Genomic DNA, 19,371 nt, shown 5'->3' with positions numbered 1-19,371 from the left:
CCCTACTCCCAAGCTATCTGTAGATTTGTGCGAAAATTGGCTTGAAATTAACAAGGTATAGCGCACACAGCAACAGCGGTGCCGTCTAACACGCAGCTGCAGCAGTGAGAAAATGGTGGCGACGGGGAAAATGGCTTGGTCTTATAGGGCAAGGACATGTGACATACACTGCCAATGACACATGCCCTTGCTTGTGTGAAAAAAAGCACTTCGCTCCGTGTGTGCGCTGCTGATAGGCTGACAGATTGCACCTCCCCACTGTAAATGCGGGAAAGAGAAAAAAAAAATGGAGATCTTCATTGTTCCTGCAGAGATCCATCCCCTGCCCCTCCCCCCACCCCGCTGTACACTCAAACTGCGTATTAACATTAATTTTCATCATTACTGAGAAAAAATCCAGTTATGATTTTGGTGCACGAACAGTTATCGAACATAACCTCGAACAGCCGAATTTTTCTCAAATTGTTCGTGTTCGCCGAACGGCTCGAACACCGCCCAAAACAGCTCGAATTTGAGATTGGCGAACAGTTCGAATAGAACAACGCTCATCTCTAGTGACAAGCGCACAATCTGCGGTAAGCCTCACTCCAGAGGCTAGGGCACGACTAGCTGTACCCTGACCTACTGTAGCCTCACCCATCCCTTGTAGATTGTTTGTGCGCCCTCGCGGCCAGGGTCCTCTCTCCTTTTGTACCAGTCGGTGACCCCTTTTGACATGTAAAGTGCCACGGAATAAATGTCGCTGTAATAGTAATAATAATTATAGTTCTAGTACTCTGGGTCAGTTGATGGCACTTTCCAGATGTCTACCCCTAACTTGATGTGTTTTGACAGCTTTTGGGCCCGTTTGAAGGTGTTGTGTATGCGGATTTTTTGGCCCCCCTTTGAACCCTATGGCGTTCAGTAACGTTTGACGAATAAATCAGAGAATATTGCAAATTCGGCGATCGTAATCCAAATCGAATATTGAAACATTTGCTCTTCTCTAGTAGCAAACAACGCATAAGCGTTACATAGATTTTTCATGGTAACAATCATAGACCTAGGGTAGCTAGAACATCATGCAGCAACATTTGGGGCCTTTGATCGGATGCATTATTTTCCTTCTAAACAAAATATAGCTATGTGAAGTATATTATGATAGGGATAATCACATGGACGATTTTTTTAAGTCAGTTTTTCTTAATAACTCCGCATTTGCTATTTTGATCTTTTTTTTTCAGATTGAATATGCACATTAAAGTCTTGAGAGACGGCTTACATCAGTATTCTCTCAGTTTTCCATAAGTATTCTATTGGTTTTCCAGTAGTATTCCATTAGTATTTCATGAATAGGTTTTGTATCAGTTGCATTAATAACTATTATTTTCTATTAGGTCTGTTTTTGTTCAAGAAAAAATGCCAGAAACGCCAATACTGATATAAAACCTAATGAAATACTGATGGAAAAATACATTCAGTTTAAATATACATTCGTATTGTGGATTTATATTACGATTGTATAATATTATGTTCATGTGAAAGATGCTTTCACCAAATTCCAAAAAATGTACAGGTGGACCTATCTGTATGATAAACATAGAAAAAAAGACAAAAACATGATGTTAATGTGGAATAATATTTCAAGCAACTGATGAATGATCAGTAGTTTCCAATGTCATTGTGCTGGAGTTGATGGACATTTCAATCAGGGTGAATCTCACTGCTGTCAGGGAGTAAGCTTCTCTCCTCTGGGCATGGGTTATCATTGGTACCTTGTCTCAACTCTTGCAGTAGCCTCACCCTAGACACTAGTGCCAGTTGTGGCTATAAATATTGCTACAAGCAGCATTTATATTTATCCATAATGTAACTTTATTTGATTAGCTGATCAATTAACCCTTTTAATCAGAAAAGTGTGGCTTTTGGAAAAATTAGAAATTTAATTTAATGAATTAAATAAAGTAATATAAACCTAATATGTTAAATCTGGAAGCCATTTACAGTACCTTTGTGTGACTATCACTATAGACTGTTGGATAAAGTTCTTCACTTTGTATTTGTACAAATTCTCCTGTAAACAAAAAAGAAAAATAACTACATATTTAATAATGGTCTTGTATATCAGGGCTCTGAAACCACTAAAAGAAGGAGTTGATTTTTCTGGAGTGCTGCTTCTAACGAAATAAGAATAGGTAACTACAGTAACCACTGTTTTCTGTGTTAGGTAAAGAGATATCCTACTGCTGTACTTCTACTGGGAAATGGAGGTCCTGCTGTCAGTGAGCAAAGGAGGAGGATGTCCAGCTTCACGATAGAGCAAAAATATTTATTTGGTGGAAAAGTACAAAATAGCCATGTGGAAAAACTAAAAGGTAGAAAGGAAGAGTAAAAACATTGCATCAACGTATTCATAGTGCATAGCACCCTTAATCATTATAATATACAGTATATATATAAATATATATGCACATATTTATATATATATTCATATATATGTAGATATGGCAGGATATAGGGTGCTATGCACCGAAAACGCATTGATGCAATGTTTTTAATCTTCCTTTGCACATTTTAATTTTTCGAGTTGGCTATTTTTTACTTTTCCACCAAATAAAAATTTTGGCTCTATCGTGAAGCTGGTCATCCTCCTTCTTTCCTCTCTGAACCACATCTTGGCATAGACAGTTTCCTTGCTCTGATTTTTGCTACTATTTATATGAGTAAGCTGGACTTTACTACTTTCCTACTTCCAGCTGTCAGTACCCAATTCTGGTACGGCGGTATTATCCAGTCAAAGGATGGCGGTGTTACCCAGTCAGGTTATAGCGGTGTTATCCAGTCATAGGATGGTGGTGTTACCTAGTTATGTTATAGCGGTGTTATCCAGTCATAGGATGGCGGTGTTAACCAGATATGTTATAGCGGTGTTATCCAGTCATATGATGGCAGTTTTCAGTTATGTTATAGCGGTGATATCTAGTCAATGGTTGGTGGTGTTTCCCAGTAATGTAATAGTGGTGTTATCATGCAACATTATGGTCGCATTTCAACGTCCCTATATATGGCATTTACATTGATAAATAATTTGAGTAATAATAAATATGTTTATATGGGGTTTATAAACTGAGAATCCTTTAAAAAAAGATTCTCAAAAGCAGCAAACCTTTCAAATTTCTAACAAAAAAAAGGCATAATACTGAAGCAGAACTGCCGAAAATGCAGAGCTAAATGCAGAATGATAAATGCTGAATGCTCGGCCAAAGAATCGTTCTGCAAACAGCCATCTAGTGTGTATGGTCAGCTTTACTGCCATTACAAAGTCTCCCCTTCTCCAATGCATAAAATATTTCCCTTGAAAACATTTATGGAGAAAAACATCACCTAACTAACGGATTGGTAATAACTTGCTGATCGGTGGAAAATGACAACCAATGGGACCCTCACTCAATCGGCTCATTCATTCCCTATGGTGCTGCCAAGCACTGCACTCAGATTTTTCTGGCAGCCCCTTAGAGACTGAATGGAGTGGTGTTCTACCTATCACACTATTTTGTAACATGGATAAAAATTCTCCATTCTGTCAATCAGCGGTTGGACACTCGTCAATTAGTAAGTTTTCATCTATCCTGTAGATAGGGGATAACATGTTTCCATTGGACAACCTTATTAAAGCATTCTAATGCCAGTTGAAGTACACTGTCAAAACTCTATTATACTTTTATGGTGTTGTGTATTTAGGAAAAATAAAGAACTTACCATCTGTGTCCACATAACCCTGCACATAAAGAAATACAATACAATTCGTTAAGAGTAATTCATGTCTGTCACATATCTTTGTAAACCATTTATTTTGAAGCATTATTACAGAAGTACTTTAATTCTAGACAAAATATACTGTAATTATATGAAATAGGGCACACTTAGTAAGATCGATAAAAACTTTAGCAAGGGTAATCACAATTTAGCGAGCAGTAAAACTTTACCCCATTCTTAGCACCTCTGAAAGGTCCATTGGTATTGGTATGTAAAGTTGTTACTGTTGATGTAAGTACTTTATAATAATATCTCCACTTCAGTATATGCTTTTAAAAGAAATCAGAATATAACATGGAGAAAAGAATAAATATCTCACCCGCTCAATGTTGTCAGGATTCAAATAAAAGTCTGATGACCTCATGGTAAAGATTTCATTGTCTCGGTCTCCTAAAACACATAGCAGCATAACCACAACAAGATGTTTCTACATTGAACAATTTAAAGGTAAAAGCTAAAAATAAACTACATACATACATGGTGCTGACGCAATTGGCTACAATTTAATAAATGTATAAGCAGTATAATGGACTATGAGATTTTCAATGTAAACAGCTAGAGAATCTTAGATACTATTGATTCAAGGCAATGTTCGACAATAGGGGGAATGTATTATCTGATAAAGGCATATTGTCAGGCAGAAATTGTGCTGTTTGGTTCTTCCAAAGGGAAAGATATTTTTATAATCTGATATCATGTAGCCAGTAGATGCAGGAGACATTTTTTATCATTTGAGGTGAATGATTTTTAGTTATAGCACCCCAAAACATATGTCTGCAAATGGAGTGCCTGGTTTGGCTTTTTATTCTAAGTCATGTTGTAAGACTCATTAAAGGGTCAATATTGACTTTTATGATTCCCAGAGGAGCATCGCATGACCTATAAGTCTCCTTACGCTGGTTTTGTACTCTCCACAGCAAGAAACATTCCCCTTTGGACTCTTTGTCAGAGACCTCCCACCTAGCAAAATCAGACCTCCTGCTTAGCACTGATGAGGGGCAAACACCCTGACACACATACAAATTGGAGTTTCTGGTTTGACCTTTTATCCTAAGTCTTGTGGCAAGGCTTGATAAAAGGTCAATATTGATTTTTCAGGATTGCTACACCTAATAGGTGGCACTAGAGTTCCTGTCTTCCATCTCTGAAGAGGATATTTTCATTATTTAAAACAAGAATTATCTAACCAGTTTTTAATACGTTAATAAGTAATATATGAACTACTTGGAGCTCAATTGAAAGGAAATCTGACAGCTGATATATACTACACAATCTAGGAGCAGCATGTATCAGACCCTGGCTGTATGATTTCAGCCATATGTGTTTGACTCTGATGCCGCAGTGTTTCAGAGAAAACCATACTTTAAAAACTGCCAGGAACCAAGCCGCACTGTTGACTAGTCGAAAAGACAGTTCACCGACTACTTCTCTCTGCCAACTCCTTTTGAGTGACAGGTCAGGCAAGCCTTAGCAAAATCTTCTCCTGCTCATGACCAAGCACATTTTAGGATTTTATCATATTTAAATGTATTATTTTTATGAACACAAAGGTCCTCTAAAAAAAAAACATTTTAAATTGAAATCCCTTTTTGAAGAAATTATTTTCTTATTTTAGACATTTTTTTCTGACTAGGGGGAGGCTAGAAAGATATTCACATGGGCAGTTTCTATTTTTTTACATTTTGTTTATTTATTTTATTTGTTAATTTGCTTTTTTATTTATTTTTCATTTATTTCACTCACTGTGCCCCGCCAGCAACTCCCTCTATACCCAGTGATTACATGATCACTAGGTCCAGAGATGGAAGCACTGTCAGTGCTTCCTAATCTGTTCACACAGTGCTTGTTCACCATTGTGTATACAGCAATTAAGAAGGCTGACAGCCGACTACCTGCCCCCAGAGCTGCGTGATCTTGTTAAAGCAGCTTTTTATGCATTGACGTTTAGGACATCCGTGAGGACCAACAGGACATTTAAACACTATAGGCAGTCTGGACTGGTTAAGAATAAAAAAAATTAATGTTTGCAAAATGTGTTTTTAGAATTGTATAAAGGTGCCATAACTAGCAACATATTAATAAGTAGTGTGTGTTAAACATACCTAAATTCTTACTGCACTCATCCAACTCTTCAAGTAATCTTTCAGTTGTCAAGCGTTTACTTGGATCTCTGTCAAAATTAATCTGTAAAGTTTGCCCAAGTTCTGGGAACAATAAACTTGGAAAAGTCGTGTCATGGCCACCTGTTATCTGTGAAATTATTAAAGATATTTTTTCTCAATCAATATGGAGATTGCATAACAGAAAAAATAATAATATTTTCAAAATACTTTTTGTTATTTAACAATGAATACTGATGTAGGATCCATGGAAAATAGAAAATTAGTACAGACCTAGTTTGCTCATTGGCTTGTAGTGTTTTTGTGATACTGAATTGCAAGCTAGAAACATTATCAAAATCTTGTAATTAATAAACTATCTGGAATTACACAATATGGTTGCATTTGGCATTATTTGGTCAGCTTTCAGAGGAATTTGTCATGTATTTAAATTGTAGCTGTCATCTCAGGAGAGTTTGCAGCATGTCAGTGGCTGCCTGTAGCTTTTTCCTCCTCCACCATCTACTCTCCAGAAAACCTTATGAGCAGCCAGTGTCATTTACTAGCTCAGCAATGGGAAAGTCTGTATTGCCTAAAGACAGATTTTACCAGTAAATTGAGCATATTGAAAATGAAAGATCAGTTCAGGAAGGAAAATATGTATATTTCTCTGATATATTATAAAGTTCTCTGATATATTACAAAGTTTACTATTTTTATGTGTGCTATTAATTTATGAAAAAAAAAATCCTGATTCATAAAGACTTTGGTTTTTCATGCCGGACTTGATGAGGAGGCATGCTGGAGTCAGCCGCTCCTCCTAAATCATTAAGAGACACATGCCTCTTAATAAATCAGAGCATCTAATAAGTGGTGTGACCTTCCATATGTGCTTCACCACAAGTCTTATTCAAGTCAGTGATTAGAGTAAGATTTGTGGTGTTGGCAATGTCACCGCTTGTCATGAGTTTGACAAGAGGGGTTCGGGACGCCCTTTCATGCCCTCATCCTACCCCATCTCCCGCCACTTTTTCAGAGCTGGAAAAAAATGTTGTGAAAATACTAAAAGTAGCCAAACTTTTACCTAGACACACATTGGGAAAAATGATGTGATTTTTTTAAGGTTTTAAAGGCAGAATTATGGCATAAATGCTTTCATGAAAGAAGGTTTAGGTTCACATTTATACTGAATATTTTCTTATTGTTTATTTGCTTTGCAAATGCAAAGTTAAGCAACTTTGTAAATAATCTTCAATAAAAATCTGTTAACATTTTACTGCTGCAAAGGGTCTGTAAATAATTTATCTAGCTGAGTGCCTTGGCAAAAATGTTACTAATCTCCCAGAGCTCCTGCTCCTTGTTCTGATAGCTCCCTCTGCTCCACCCAGCCTTTAGCAGTGTTAGAGATAGCAGCTGGGAGGGGGTTGTACACAGATCTGCAGTGGAGACGGGAAAAAAAAGTATCAGAGAAAGCTTTAAACTTACTTGAATAGGAAAATAGTACATAATTGAAGCTGTACTTATAGATAGAAGTGCTATAAGTGAAGACTGCAGTAACCTGGATGCACAGAAAGCTCACATCCAGCCTATATGACTGGAAGAGAAACACCCACAAAAGAAAAACTTAAAGTTTGCATTAGTTGCCTATCATGGGTCAGAAAATGAATAAATTAATGAAAATTAAAGACTGAAAGTTAATGCGAATTAGCAGTTATTAACTACTTTTGAACTGCCCATAGGCTATAAACATATACACAGTCCACACTTTACCTTGCACTGACATTGTAAAATGTCAATGCAGAGTAAGCTGCTTGCACAAAATCGTCCTGGGCAGAGAACCAGTTGTTAGGCACAAGACAACCAACAGTGTGGGAAAACCTGGTTTATTACCATGTTTACCTTCTCGATTGTTGTATACAAAGCAATGAACCAGCTCCCGTGTATACAGGATTATGAAGCACTATTGGTGCATCCTCCTCAGACCAAAATGTCATGTATTCGCTGGGTGTTGGAAGGGAACAGGAGCTGTTAAGTCCCAGAAGACTCAGTCAGCTCAGCTATGCAGGCATAAGGCTGAAATTTCCTTTAACTAGGGCTAATATACCAGCCCCAGTTACATGGAAAAACAGCAATAAAAAGAGTGTATTAAGATGTTAAAATGGCCCCCACAGGTTTTTAATGCCTTATAGTTGGCACAGTGTAGAACACAGATAAAAAAAAATATATAAAAGCAAAAATGAAATAGAAAAAAGAGCATAAGCAAATAAAACAAAACCTAAAAAATGTCAAAAATAGACATGTATTTCCTATTGTTGTCTTTACATTTATCCCAATATCAGAAAAAAAATAATATAAAAATTAAATGAACATTTTGCCCCATGCATTTTGAGAAAAAGAGGCAAAAGTAATTTATTGAAACAATAAAAAATGTTAGAGCCATTAAAAGAGAATTTAAGATAAAACCCAAAAATGTGTTTGATCCAGAATGAGGGGAAATGACCGATTATTGAACTGGCTGAAGGGGACCTGTCATTTGCTAAAAAAAAATTTTTAAAAAATGAGCTAAATATCTTTTAAAAATGTCCTAGTGCCTCTGATTCTGCTGTTCTTTTCCATTTTGTACTGTGTTTCTCCATTACAGAAATATTCACATTTGTGTATTCTTGAGTGCTTTATGTAAAATCTTCTAAGTATTCTCTGGGGGCATGTGCTTTCACCCCAGCCACCCAAATGCTGCCAATCAGTGTCTGATAGCATCTGAGACTGGTAGATTGCTGACTTGTGATTGGCAGGGTCTGGAAGGGCGGGGAGGGGTGAAAGTGCATGCACCTAGAGAAAACTTAGAAGAAATGGCCAATTGCACTACAAGCCGAAATTTCACATACTGTGCTCCAGAATAAACAAATGTGAATATCTCTGTAATGGAGTAACAGTACAAAACAAAAAAGAGTGGCAGAATAAGGGGGGCTTAGAAAGTTTTACAAGGTGTTTAAGTCAAATTTTTTGAGGTTCACTTTAAAGGTGAAATAATTTATTACATGCTAAAGTTTTTTGGAGCCTGTAATGGGGGGAATTATGCTAAAACGCATACATGCATAAAATGCCTTACAGATGATGTCTGAAAAGAGCTGTAGAATTAATGGCGCTATTTTAATGAATAAAATAAGTAAGTAAAATACACATGTGAAGTAAAAGAGCTCCTTTAGTACAAATTAAAGAAGCACTCCCACTAATTTTTTGTTTCATTAAATGTGTGAGTACATGCATGTAGTGTAGTGTGAGTGTAGTAATATACTCATCTACCGCTGCTCTCTCCACAGTACAGCGCCGTTCTTCTCTGTGACGTCAGTGCTCTGCAGATTGGTCGATCACACTGCGCTCTGTGTGACCGGAAGAGTCTTTTACAATGAAAGCCTAAGGAATGTCAGAATGAGATTCCATAGGCTTTCACTGTAAAATGGACTTCCGGCTCACCTATAGAGCATAGAGCGAGCCGGCTAGTCAGAATTACGGTGACGTCACAGACAAGCAGAGTAGAATGGCGCTAGAAAGCGGATAAGGCGGTGGTAGTTGAGTTTATTAATACACTCAGACTACATTACATGCACATACACACACATTTAATGAATAAAAAAGTTAGCGGAAGTGCTTTTTTAATGGAAAAGTTAATGCTGACTGTGGTAGAGAGGCAACAGAATACACACAGCACTTCAACGTTTGCTGTATATGTAACTGCATAGCCAGACGGAGGTGTATGCTGACCATTGGTCAACAATGAGTGAAAAAGCATCCAAAATAGATTATAGAGCAATCAAGGAACATTGCCTGGTCTGACAAAACATGGTTTATGACAAGATGACAAGCTGGCCGATTCCAGTATGATACTCTAGTCTGTTTTTTTCTGGGAAAGCTATCTACCTAAACGTTGCTGCCAGCAATGTACAGCCCTTCATGACAATTCTGTTCCCAAATGTGCTCGGACAAGGCACAAGCTACTCTTCAAAAATAGTTAACAAATGGTTTGTGGAACATGACAAAGTTTATAGTGCCGACCACAACATTTCTGAGATCTCAATCATAACGAGCACCCAGGAGATATGCTGGAAAAATAAATCTATGTCTTGATGGGCTAGAGTAATTTTGCTGGCACAAGCGTACATACACAATATTAGGATAATAGTTTTATTGGTGTGGCTGATAGGTGTACATGCTGGAGTGCCCATGTGGACTCTAGTGTTTGAGAAGAAGCCTAAGGAAATCAAAAACTAGAATACGACAATATGAAAATACATTTATACAATCACAATATGTATAAAGACATGGAAGTTCATTGATGTTGACCAAGGGAATAAGAGGTTGTCTGGGACTCTAACATTGATAGCATATCAATGTTTGATTGGTGGGGGTGCACCACCAGGCTCTCCTCCGATCAGCTGTTCCTGATGTCGGTGGCGGCCACAACTGCTCAGCTGCGGACTGCAATGCGCAGTTCTGTCAACTGTATAGTGACCACGGCCAAGTACTGCACATTAACCCCCTATTGATTTAAATAGGAGATGAATGTGCAGCACCTGGCTGCAGCCACTATACAGGCGACAGAGCTGTGCCTTGCAGCTCCGCAACTGAGCAGTTCCAGCCTCCGCCAACTCAATGAACAGCTGATTGTGAGGGTGCCGGGTGTCACCCACCCACCGATCAGACATTGATGATCTATCCTAAGGTACGCTTTCTGTCTTTTTCTTTTTAAGTATTATAAAGAGAATATGGACAGAGATGAATATCATAAGAGATTACTAGGAGAGATGCAAAATCACAGTAGGCCTATTGCTTAGTATTACATATAAAAAGGTTTTCTGCAAAGGAAAGGGGAGCAGACAAAATCACAGAGCAAAATCAGTACTGTAGTTAAAGTTGCCTTTATATACATATTACTATAGTCTAGTATATTTGAGACCCCAGGACATTGCTACATTTTATACGATTAAGGTATAATGTTATTGCATATCTAATGTTCAACAATAATTATATCTATTAATGGGGAAAAACATTGTAAAATATCATTCAGAAACACATGCTGTATTTGAAAGTGAAAAAATGTCACCTCATTTACAAACTGGGATACAGTGAAATGATCCAGCTCTGGAAATGGTAGTTTTCCATACTGAAGAACTGAACATAGTGTTGCTGTAAGCATCCATTTGTCTGTATAAATGGAAAAGATCTTATCCTGCAAAGTGTCAGGATCACTAAAGAAAGCGGCAACTGGCTCTGTACTGCTACCTAAGATAGAGGAAAGAAAACATATGGTGGAATCAATCTGATTGATTATTAATTAGTAAGCAAATAGCACAACTATTTAAGTCAGGATTTTTATGATAAAATTATTTTAAATTTATTTTTTATAACATTTTTTCAAATTTTAAACCAAAATACGAAATCTTGCCTTTTTCACACTGGCCACTTAGCTTAATATTAGACTCATGCTTTTTTTTCTTTGCAAAAGACTTTTCATAAGGGAACGCTCACACTGACGTATAACACGGCCGAGTGCTATCCGATGTTTTATTGGATAGCACTCGGCCCAGCATGTTGCAGATGGCTCCGATATTCGGATCACGCGCACCCATACAAGTCTATGGGTGCGTGTGAAACATCGAACTGCACTCGGATGTCATCCGAGTGAAGTCTGATTTATGCGGACAGGAACAACGGAAAAAATGGAGAAATTAAATTCTCCATCTTCTCTGCACCTGTGATGCGATTCTATCATGCAAAAGAATCGGATCACACTCAGATGTTGCTTAGTTCAGACTCTGACAGAGTTTAAGTCGAGTGTCATTAGCATAATCGGCCCAATTCTCTCGCATGAGAGAATATACGCTAGTGTGAGTGTATCCTAAGTTTCATCATCATGACAACCAGGATTACTGTGACAGGTATAATTTTTTTCAAGTGGATTCCAGGCGGAAAGCCATCGACAAAAATAAACATAGTGCACAGCCATGTCAAAACAGCATTGCTGTGCACATGTTCCATATTATATCACTTCTTTTAACCGTTTCAATGTTTGGATATCTTGAAGTGATTAAAAGAAGTGACATGATTCCACTATCGTGGCAAGCCCAGCGAAATGAAGGCAGCAATGGAATTGCCCCTAAACTATGTTCTTTTACCTAAAGCGGCTTCACTTTTGGAAATTCAGCGGTTCCACCGACATCTTAAAGTCACCGTGTACACACAGTCTTAGAATGTGTCAGCGGGACTGGCTCCAGTTTTATTCTGGCCATGGGCAACTGAGACAAGTGGGCCCCTTTTCAAAGTTTGAAAAAGCAGAGGAAACTACGCTATTCCAAAGAACTAGTAAAAATGTATGCATTAAAAGGACAATGGAATTCTAAAATTATAATTTTTTTGCTTACCATGTTTACCATAAAGACTAAATCTTTTTTTTTTGAAAAATGGATGTGGCTATACCAAATATACTTATTTTTTCATTTTTAATCTCAGTATTGGAAAAATTTGTGGTTTCAAAGTTTTGGTGTTTTTATTTTTTTTTAACTATTATTAGCATATGGTAACAGAGAAGGGGTCAGTGAAGGGGTTAAAACTTGAAATGGAAATGTGGGCTGAGTGGGCACATCCATGCACCATGGACTCCGGCCTTTGCTTGTGTATGATGGGTGCTGACAGCGGCCCAGTGTGTCAGCCTAATTCTCTTTTATTCCCCATGTGCATTGAATATACTTTATGCTAGTGTAGCACCCTGAGGGTTCGGCTGCTACAGGGGTATTGCACCTCAACCCAGAGGTGTGATATTCCACTCCCGGGTAAGGAAGGAGTGTGGATCTGAGCTCGGTAGGCTGCATGCACTACACACATCCCATTTCCGGGGAACAGGCCGACGGTACTCCCACTTAGAAATGTACAGGTACGACCGAGTCTGTTCCTGGCTGGAGTGGGAGGGGGGTGGTACATCCCAAGTAGTGTAGGGGCAGATAGGGGGAGCAGCCTGGGTAAAGTTAGGAGCTCATTGGGTGCTGGTCACCTGAGCTCACACATAGAGGGTGTATATAAGGTGGGCACCAACAAAGATCAGGGTCAGATGCAGAGAGTCAGTCGGTTGCAGAGAACAAGTCAGGAGCAGAGGAGAGAAGAAAGACCCAGAGTGAGAGAGGAGAAAAGAGAGAGACCCAGAGCACAGAAGAAAAGGACCCAAGAACCCAAATTAAAGCACCGGGTGAGGAGTCGGCATCAGGGTACCGGAACCCAAGCTGGTGGGGGTAAAAACATTCCCCAGCCAGAGACCGGAGACCGTGGGCAGCGTTTGCCACGGTCACCCATCATATCCACCCCGAAGGCACACCACATGAAGGGTCAGGGAACCCAGGGCCAAGGGTGTCCCAACAGAAGGCCCGAGGGAGCTGGACCTAGGTGGATCACTGGTGGGGACGGCCAGAGAACGGGACAGAAAGAGAGCTCAGGGCCACGCTCCGGACTTGTTTGGGGGTTGGCTGGATCCAGGACCTGGTGGACGCAGCACGGCTCGGGTGGTCACTCGCAGCTGGAGTGACCAGTACAACATCTGCAGTAAGTAAACACCCTTAACTGCACAACCCGACTCTGTCTTCACTGCCGTCTGCACTACACCACCACAACCCCCATCCTCTGCACCTGTCCCCTCTGAGGCTATACCCCTCCCGTTGGGGGTTATCCCACCAAGCTGCGCATCCACCATCAGCCTCAGCGGACCCTGCTGCAGCGGCGGCCACAGTGACCGCATCACAACGGGTGGCGTAGTCGACACAAAAGAACTCTTAATAACATCTGTAGGACTGCCACATAACACTGAGCTTGACGCCCTGGGCACGGGCCGGGTCACAGCCGCTCGGAGACTACAACCCCCCCATCTGATCCGGTGCCGGGTATTCCCCTCAAAAAGGAATATGTCCCAGGGGGCGCGTCAACTTTGGCGTAGCCGGCAGGATTACGTGCCCGCAACACCTGGGTACTGCGTGCCTGAAGAAAAGTGCAAGTTTACCTCAGAAAGAAGTCTCCCGCCGGTTCCGGAGGGTCCACGCCATCGGACTCCATCACCAGTCGTTTCCCGCCGATTGTCCGCCATTTCCAGCTTGTTCCCGCCATCTGCAGAGTTTCCCGCCACTGGGCGACGCTTCCCGCCAAATCCGAAGATTTCCCGCCTTGGAAGAGCAGCGGACGCCATTATGGGCGTGCCAAAGGAGGGCAGGAGGCCGCCTCCCATCATGGGCCGGGACAGAAAATGGCGCCAAAAGTGGAAACCGCCCCCACCAACAGAGACTCTGATGCTAGAGGTGTCTGTCAGCGTGAAAGAACTACCCCTGGAGCTGACAGTCACCGAGTTGCCCCGGGACCGCCCTCGAAGTGGGAGGAGACGAAAGAAAAGAGCGAAGATGGGTGCCGCCTGGAGCAGTCTGGAGCGAGCGCACCCGGAGGCAAGAAGTCTGGAGAGGAGTAGCAGAGAAGCTCACCCGGAGATGTCCAGAGAGCAGAGCAGCACCGGCCCGCTGGCCAGGAGCCTGCTGGAGGAAGAGCAGAGCAGCACCGACCCGTTGGTCAGGAGCCTGCTGGACACCACGACCCCACTAGGCCTAGTGGAGGTCCTTGCACAGCTCCCCCGAGACCGGGAGTGTGCACAGACTGCCCTGGAGGGCCTCGCACGGAGGATGGCCCGGGTACAGCGAGAGACATTGGCGGAGTGGAGCCGGGAGATGGCCCAGCAAACCAAGACCCGGAGCACGCCAGCCGAGATGAGGAAGCAGACCGCCTCTGAGGATGGCGCGGGAGGACCCAAGGCCGGAGACGGCGCCGAGGAGGGAGCCGAACGCATGGAGGCAGGTAAAGGGGACGCCTATACCCCAAGCCGTGACACCGCTTACCTGCCCCAGCTCCCCGTCGCAGAGCCCGAAAGTCCCCCTGCTGTGCCCGAAAACGCCATGTCACCGACGCAGACTAGGCCCCAACCGGAAGCCGCCGCCGCGACCCCTGTGACGTCACACGCCTCGACCCCGAGCGTGACCAAGCAGGAAGTACCACCAGCCTGGTCGCAGGGCCTAGAATTCCCGGGCGTCGCATCACCAACAGCGCCCCCTACCTCCGCGGAGCCTCCGGCCTGGTCGCAAGGCCAGGTAGCCCAGGGCGCCGCCGTATTAACGGTGCCCTTCACCTTCCAGGTGCCCCAGGCCTGGCCGCAAGGCCTGGGCAACCCGGGCGCCACCACCACCGCGCCCGCACCCGTAAAACCAAGGGTGCCGCGTCTGGGAGAGGACTTGTTTGCCCAGCACACGTGGCCGGACGGGCAGCCTTTCATCTGGCCCCAGAAGCATTACGAACTGGAGCACCAGAGGAGGGTTGGGGCCATGTGTGCACCCCTGACTCCGGCTCCGAAGCCCGCAATAAGGATCTCGCCCCCGCTAGCGGAAGCGCAGTTTGAGTGGGACCCCACCGGAGAAGATCTAATGGGGTTCACTCAGGAAACCAGGGCAGCTGCGGCGGAGCGTGCGGAGTGCTGCCGCCAACAGCTCGAGGAGTTCGCGAGGGAGCGGAGAGAGAGGCGGGTCCGGGAACAACAGGCCCAAATAAGGAGCGCCGAGCAAAAGAGCCGGACCAGGAGGGACCCCCGTGCAGCGCACAGTCCCCGTACCACCGGGACTGTAATAAAGTTTAACCAGCAGCACGGGTGGGGCTTCATCAGAGACAACAACACCCCCGGCGACGTCTTTGTCACGCGCAGAGACGTGGAGTCCCATCTGCCGGAGGGGCACAGAGGTCGTGACCTCTACATCGGAGACGAGGTCACCTTTACCCGGCACAAGTGTGCCAAAGGACCTTACGCCCTCCACGTACACCGCCTGACGGAGGAGGAGTTGCAGTGCGAGGAGGAGGAGCAAGAGGACCCGGACGGGTCTGAAGTTACAACCAGTTATAAGCAAAGAGCAGGAGGAAGACGCCGTTGAGTGCGGCAGAGAAGTGATGTAAATAGTTACCCGATCGGGGTATAAAGAAACTGTTGCTACATATATATAGTCCCCGTTGGGACCAGCTGAGTGAACTGTTTACCCGTTAACCCCTTCATCCCACAGGCTGAGGACTGTGAGCAGCCATTCCCTTCCCTCTACCTGGCCGAGGACTGAGAGCGGCCAACTTCCCCTGTATATAGTTGCGCTTCCTAAAGCGCCCCCTACCGGTTTTATAGGAAAACCAGTTTTTCTAAGAGACTGTCGCACTTTTCCCGGACACACGTTGCACAGTGTCCGGAGGAGGAACCTGAAACAAGAGACGACGAGAATGTTGATATGAAAAGTTTTATATATATAATGTTTTATATGTTTTATATGTTTATGAAAAAAAAAAAATGTATGTTTTTGGTGTTATTTATGTCTTACAGCCCAAGGACGTGCTGTGATTTACCAGGGGGGAATGTAGCACCCTGAGGATTCGGCTGCTACAGGGGTATTGCACCTCAACCCAGAGGTGTGATATTCCACTCCCGGGTAAGGAAGGAGTGTGGATCTGAGCTCGGTAGGCTGCATGCACTACACACATCCCATTTCCGAGGAACAGGCCGACGGTACTCCCACTTAGAAATGTGCAGGTACGACCGAGTCTGTTCCTGGCTGGAGTGGGAGGGGGGTGGTACATCCCAAGTAGTGTAGGGGCAGATAGGGGGAGCAGCCTGGGTAAAGTTAGGAGCTCATTGGGTGCTGGTCACCTGAGCTCACACATAGAGGGTGTATATAAGGTGGGCACCAACAAAGATCAGGGTCAGATGCAGAGAGTCAGTCGGTTGCAGAGAACAAGTCAGGAGCAGAGGAGAGAAGAAAGACCCAGAGTGAGAGAGGAGAAAAGAGAGAGACCCAGAGCACAGAAGAAAAGGACCCAAGAACCCAAATTAAAGCACCGGGTGAGGAGTCGGCATCAGGGTACCGGAACCCAAGCTGGTGGGGGTAAAAACATTCCCCAGCCAGAGACCGGAGACCGTGGGCAGCGTTTGCCACGGTCACCCATCATATCCACCCCGAAGGCACACCACATGAAGGGTCAGGGAACCCAGGGCCAAGGGTGTCCCAACAGAAGGCCCGAGGGAGCTGGACCTAGGTGGATCACTGGTGGGGACGGCCAGAGAACGGGACAGAAAGAGAGCTCAGGGCCACGCTCCGGACTTGTTTGGGGGTTGGCTGGATCCAGGACCTGGTGGACGCAGCACGGCTCGGGTGGTCACTCGCAGCTGGAGTGACCAGTACAACATCTGCAGTAAGTAAACACCCTTAACTGCACAACCCGACTCTGTCTTCACTGCCGTCTGCACTACACCACCACAACCCCCATCCTCTGCACCTGTCCCCTCTGAGGCTATACCCCTCCCGTTGGGGGTTATCCCACCAAGCTGCGCATCCACCATCAGCCTCAGCGGACCCTGCTGCAGCGGCGGCCACAGTGACCGCATCACAACGGGTGGCGTAGTCGACACAAAAGAACTCTTAATAACATCTGTAGGACTGCCACATAACACTGAGCTTGACGCCCTGGGCACGGGCCGGGTCACAGCCGCTCGGAGACTACAACCCCCCCATCTGATCCGGTGCCGGGTATTCCCCTCAAAAAGGAATATGTCCCAGGGGGCGCGTCAACTTTCATGTAGCACCCTGAGGATTCGGCTGCTACAGGGGTATTGCACCTCAACCCAGAGGTGTGATATTCCACTCCCGGGTAAGGAAGGAGTGTGGATCTGAGCTCGGTAGGCTGCATGCACTACACACATCCCATTTCCGAGGAGCAGACCGACGGTACTCCCACTTAGAAATGTGCAGGTACGACCGAGTCTGTTCCTGGCTGGAGTGGGAGGGGGGTGGTACATCCCATGTAGTGTAGGGGCAGATAGGGGGAGCAGCCTGGGTAAAGTTAGGAGCTCATTGGGTGCTGGTCACCTGAGCTCACACATAGAGGGTGTATATAAGGTGGGCACCAACAAAGATCAGGGTCAGATGCAGAGAGTCAGTCAGCTGCAGAGAACAAGTCAGGAGCAGAGGAGAGAAGAAGGACCCAGAGTGAGAGAGGAGAAAAGAGAGAGACCCAGAGCACAGAAGAAAAGGACCCAAGAACCCAAATTAAAGCACCGGGTGAGGAGTCGGCATCAGGGTACCGGAACCCAAGCTGGTGGGGGTAAAAACATTCCCCAGCCAGAGACCGGAGACCGTGGGCAGCGTTTGCCACGGTCACCCATCACATCCACCCCGAAGGCACACCACATGAAGGGTCAGGGAACCCAGGGCCAAGGGTGTCCCAACAGAAGGCCCGAGGGAGCTGGACCTAGGTGGATCACTGGTGGGGACGGCCAGAGAACGGGACAGAAAGAGAGCTCAGGGCCACGCTCCGGACTTGTTTGGGGGTTGGCTGGATCCAGGACCTGGTGGACGCAGCACGGCTCGGGTGGTCACTCGCAGCTGGAGTGACCAGTACAACATCTGCAGTAAGTAAACACCCTTAACTGCACAACCCGACTCTGTCTTCACTGCCGTCTGCACTACACCACCACAACCCCCATCCTCTGCACCTGTCCCCTCTGAGGCTATACCCCTCCCGTTGGGGGTTATCCCACCAAGCTGCGCACCCACCATCAGCCTCAGCGGACCCTGCTGCAGCGGCGGCCACAGTGACCGCATCACAACGGGTGGCGTAGTCGACACAAAAGGACTCTTAATAACATCTGTAGGACTGCCACATAACACTGAGCTTGACGCCCTGGGCACGGGCCGGGTCACAGCCGCTCGGAGACTACAACCCCCCCCATCTGATCCGGTGCCGGGTATTCCCCTCAAAAAGGAATATGTCCCAGGGGGCGCGTCAACTTTGGCGTAGTCGGCAGGATTACGTGCCCGCAACACCCGGGTACTGCGTGCCTGAAGGAAAGTGCAAGTTTACCTCAGAAAGGAGTCTCCCGCCGGTTCCGGAGGGTCCACGCCATCGGACCCCATCACCAGTCGTTTCCCGCCGATTGTCCGCCATTTCCAGCTTGTTCCCGCCATCTGCAGAGTTTCCCGCCACTGGGCGACGCTTCCCGCCAAAACCTCAGATTTCCCGCCTTGGAAGAGCAGCGGACGCCATTATGGGCGTGCCAAAGGAGGGCAGGAGGCCGCCTCCCATCGTGGGCCAGGACAGAAAATGGCGCCAAAAGTGGAAACCGCCCCCACCAACAGAGACTGTGATGCTGGAGGTGTCTGTCAGCGTGAAAGAACTACCCCTGGAGCTGACAGTCACCGAGTTGCCCCGGGACCGCCCTCGAAGTGGGAGGAGACGAAAGAAAAGAGCGAAGATGGGTGCCGCCTGGAGCAGTCTGGAGCGAGCGCACCCGGAGGCAAGAAGTCTGGAGAGGAGTAGCAGAGAAGCTCACCCGGAGATGTCCAGAGAGCAGAGCAGCACCGGCCCGCTGGCCAGGAGCCTG

The 19,371-nt window shown here is 45.0% G+C and overlaps 1 protein-coding gene across 4 annotated transcripts in view; it reads right to left on the bottom strand.

The window, feature by feature from the left end:
- LOC141273619 (uncharacterized) overlaps positions 1–19,371 on the bottom strand; it is a 251,595-nt gene that overhangs the window by 142,546 nt on the left and 89,678 nt on the right. For all 4 annotated transcript variants that reach the window (XM_073685705.1, XM_073685704.1, XM_073685703.1 and 1 more), the window contains 5 exons: positions 10,996–11,174; positions 5,898–6,045; positions 4,115–4,185; positions 3,739–3,757; positions 1,989–2,053 (listed from right to left, as the gene is read on the bottom strand). In XM_073685705.1, coding sequence (XP_073541806.1) covers positions 1,989–2,053; positions 3,739–3,757; positions 4,115–4,185; positions 5,898–6,045; positions 10,996–11,174 — 482 coding nt within the window. The remainder of the gene's footprint in view (positions 1–1,988; positions 2,054–3,738; positions 3,758–4,114; positions 4,186–5,897; positions 6,046–10,995; positions 11,175–19,371) is intronic.

This window comes from Phyllobates terribilis, unplaced genomic scaffold (genome assembly GCF_046119375.1).
Source record: "Phyllobates terribilis strain yellow unplaced genomic scaffold, ASM4611937v1 Scaffold_5__5_contigs__length_657084704, whole genome shotgun sequence".
In the NCBI taxonomy this organism is placed as follows: Eukaryota; Metazoa; Chordata; class Amphibia; order Anura; family Dendrobatidae; genus Phyllobates; species Phyllobates terribilis.
The sequence above is the reverse complement of the archived record's forward strand: the minus strand, read 5'-3'. Positions and strand labels throughout refer to the sequence as shown.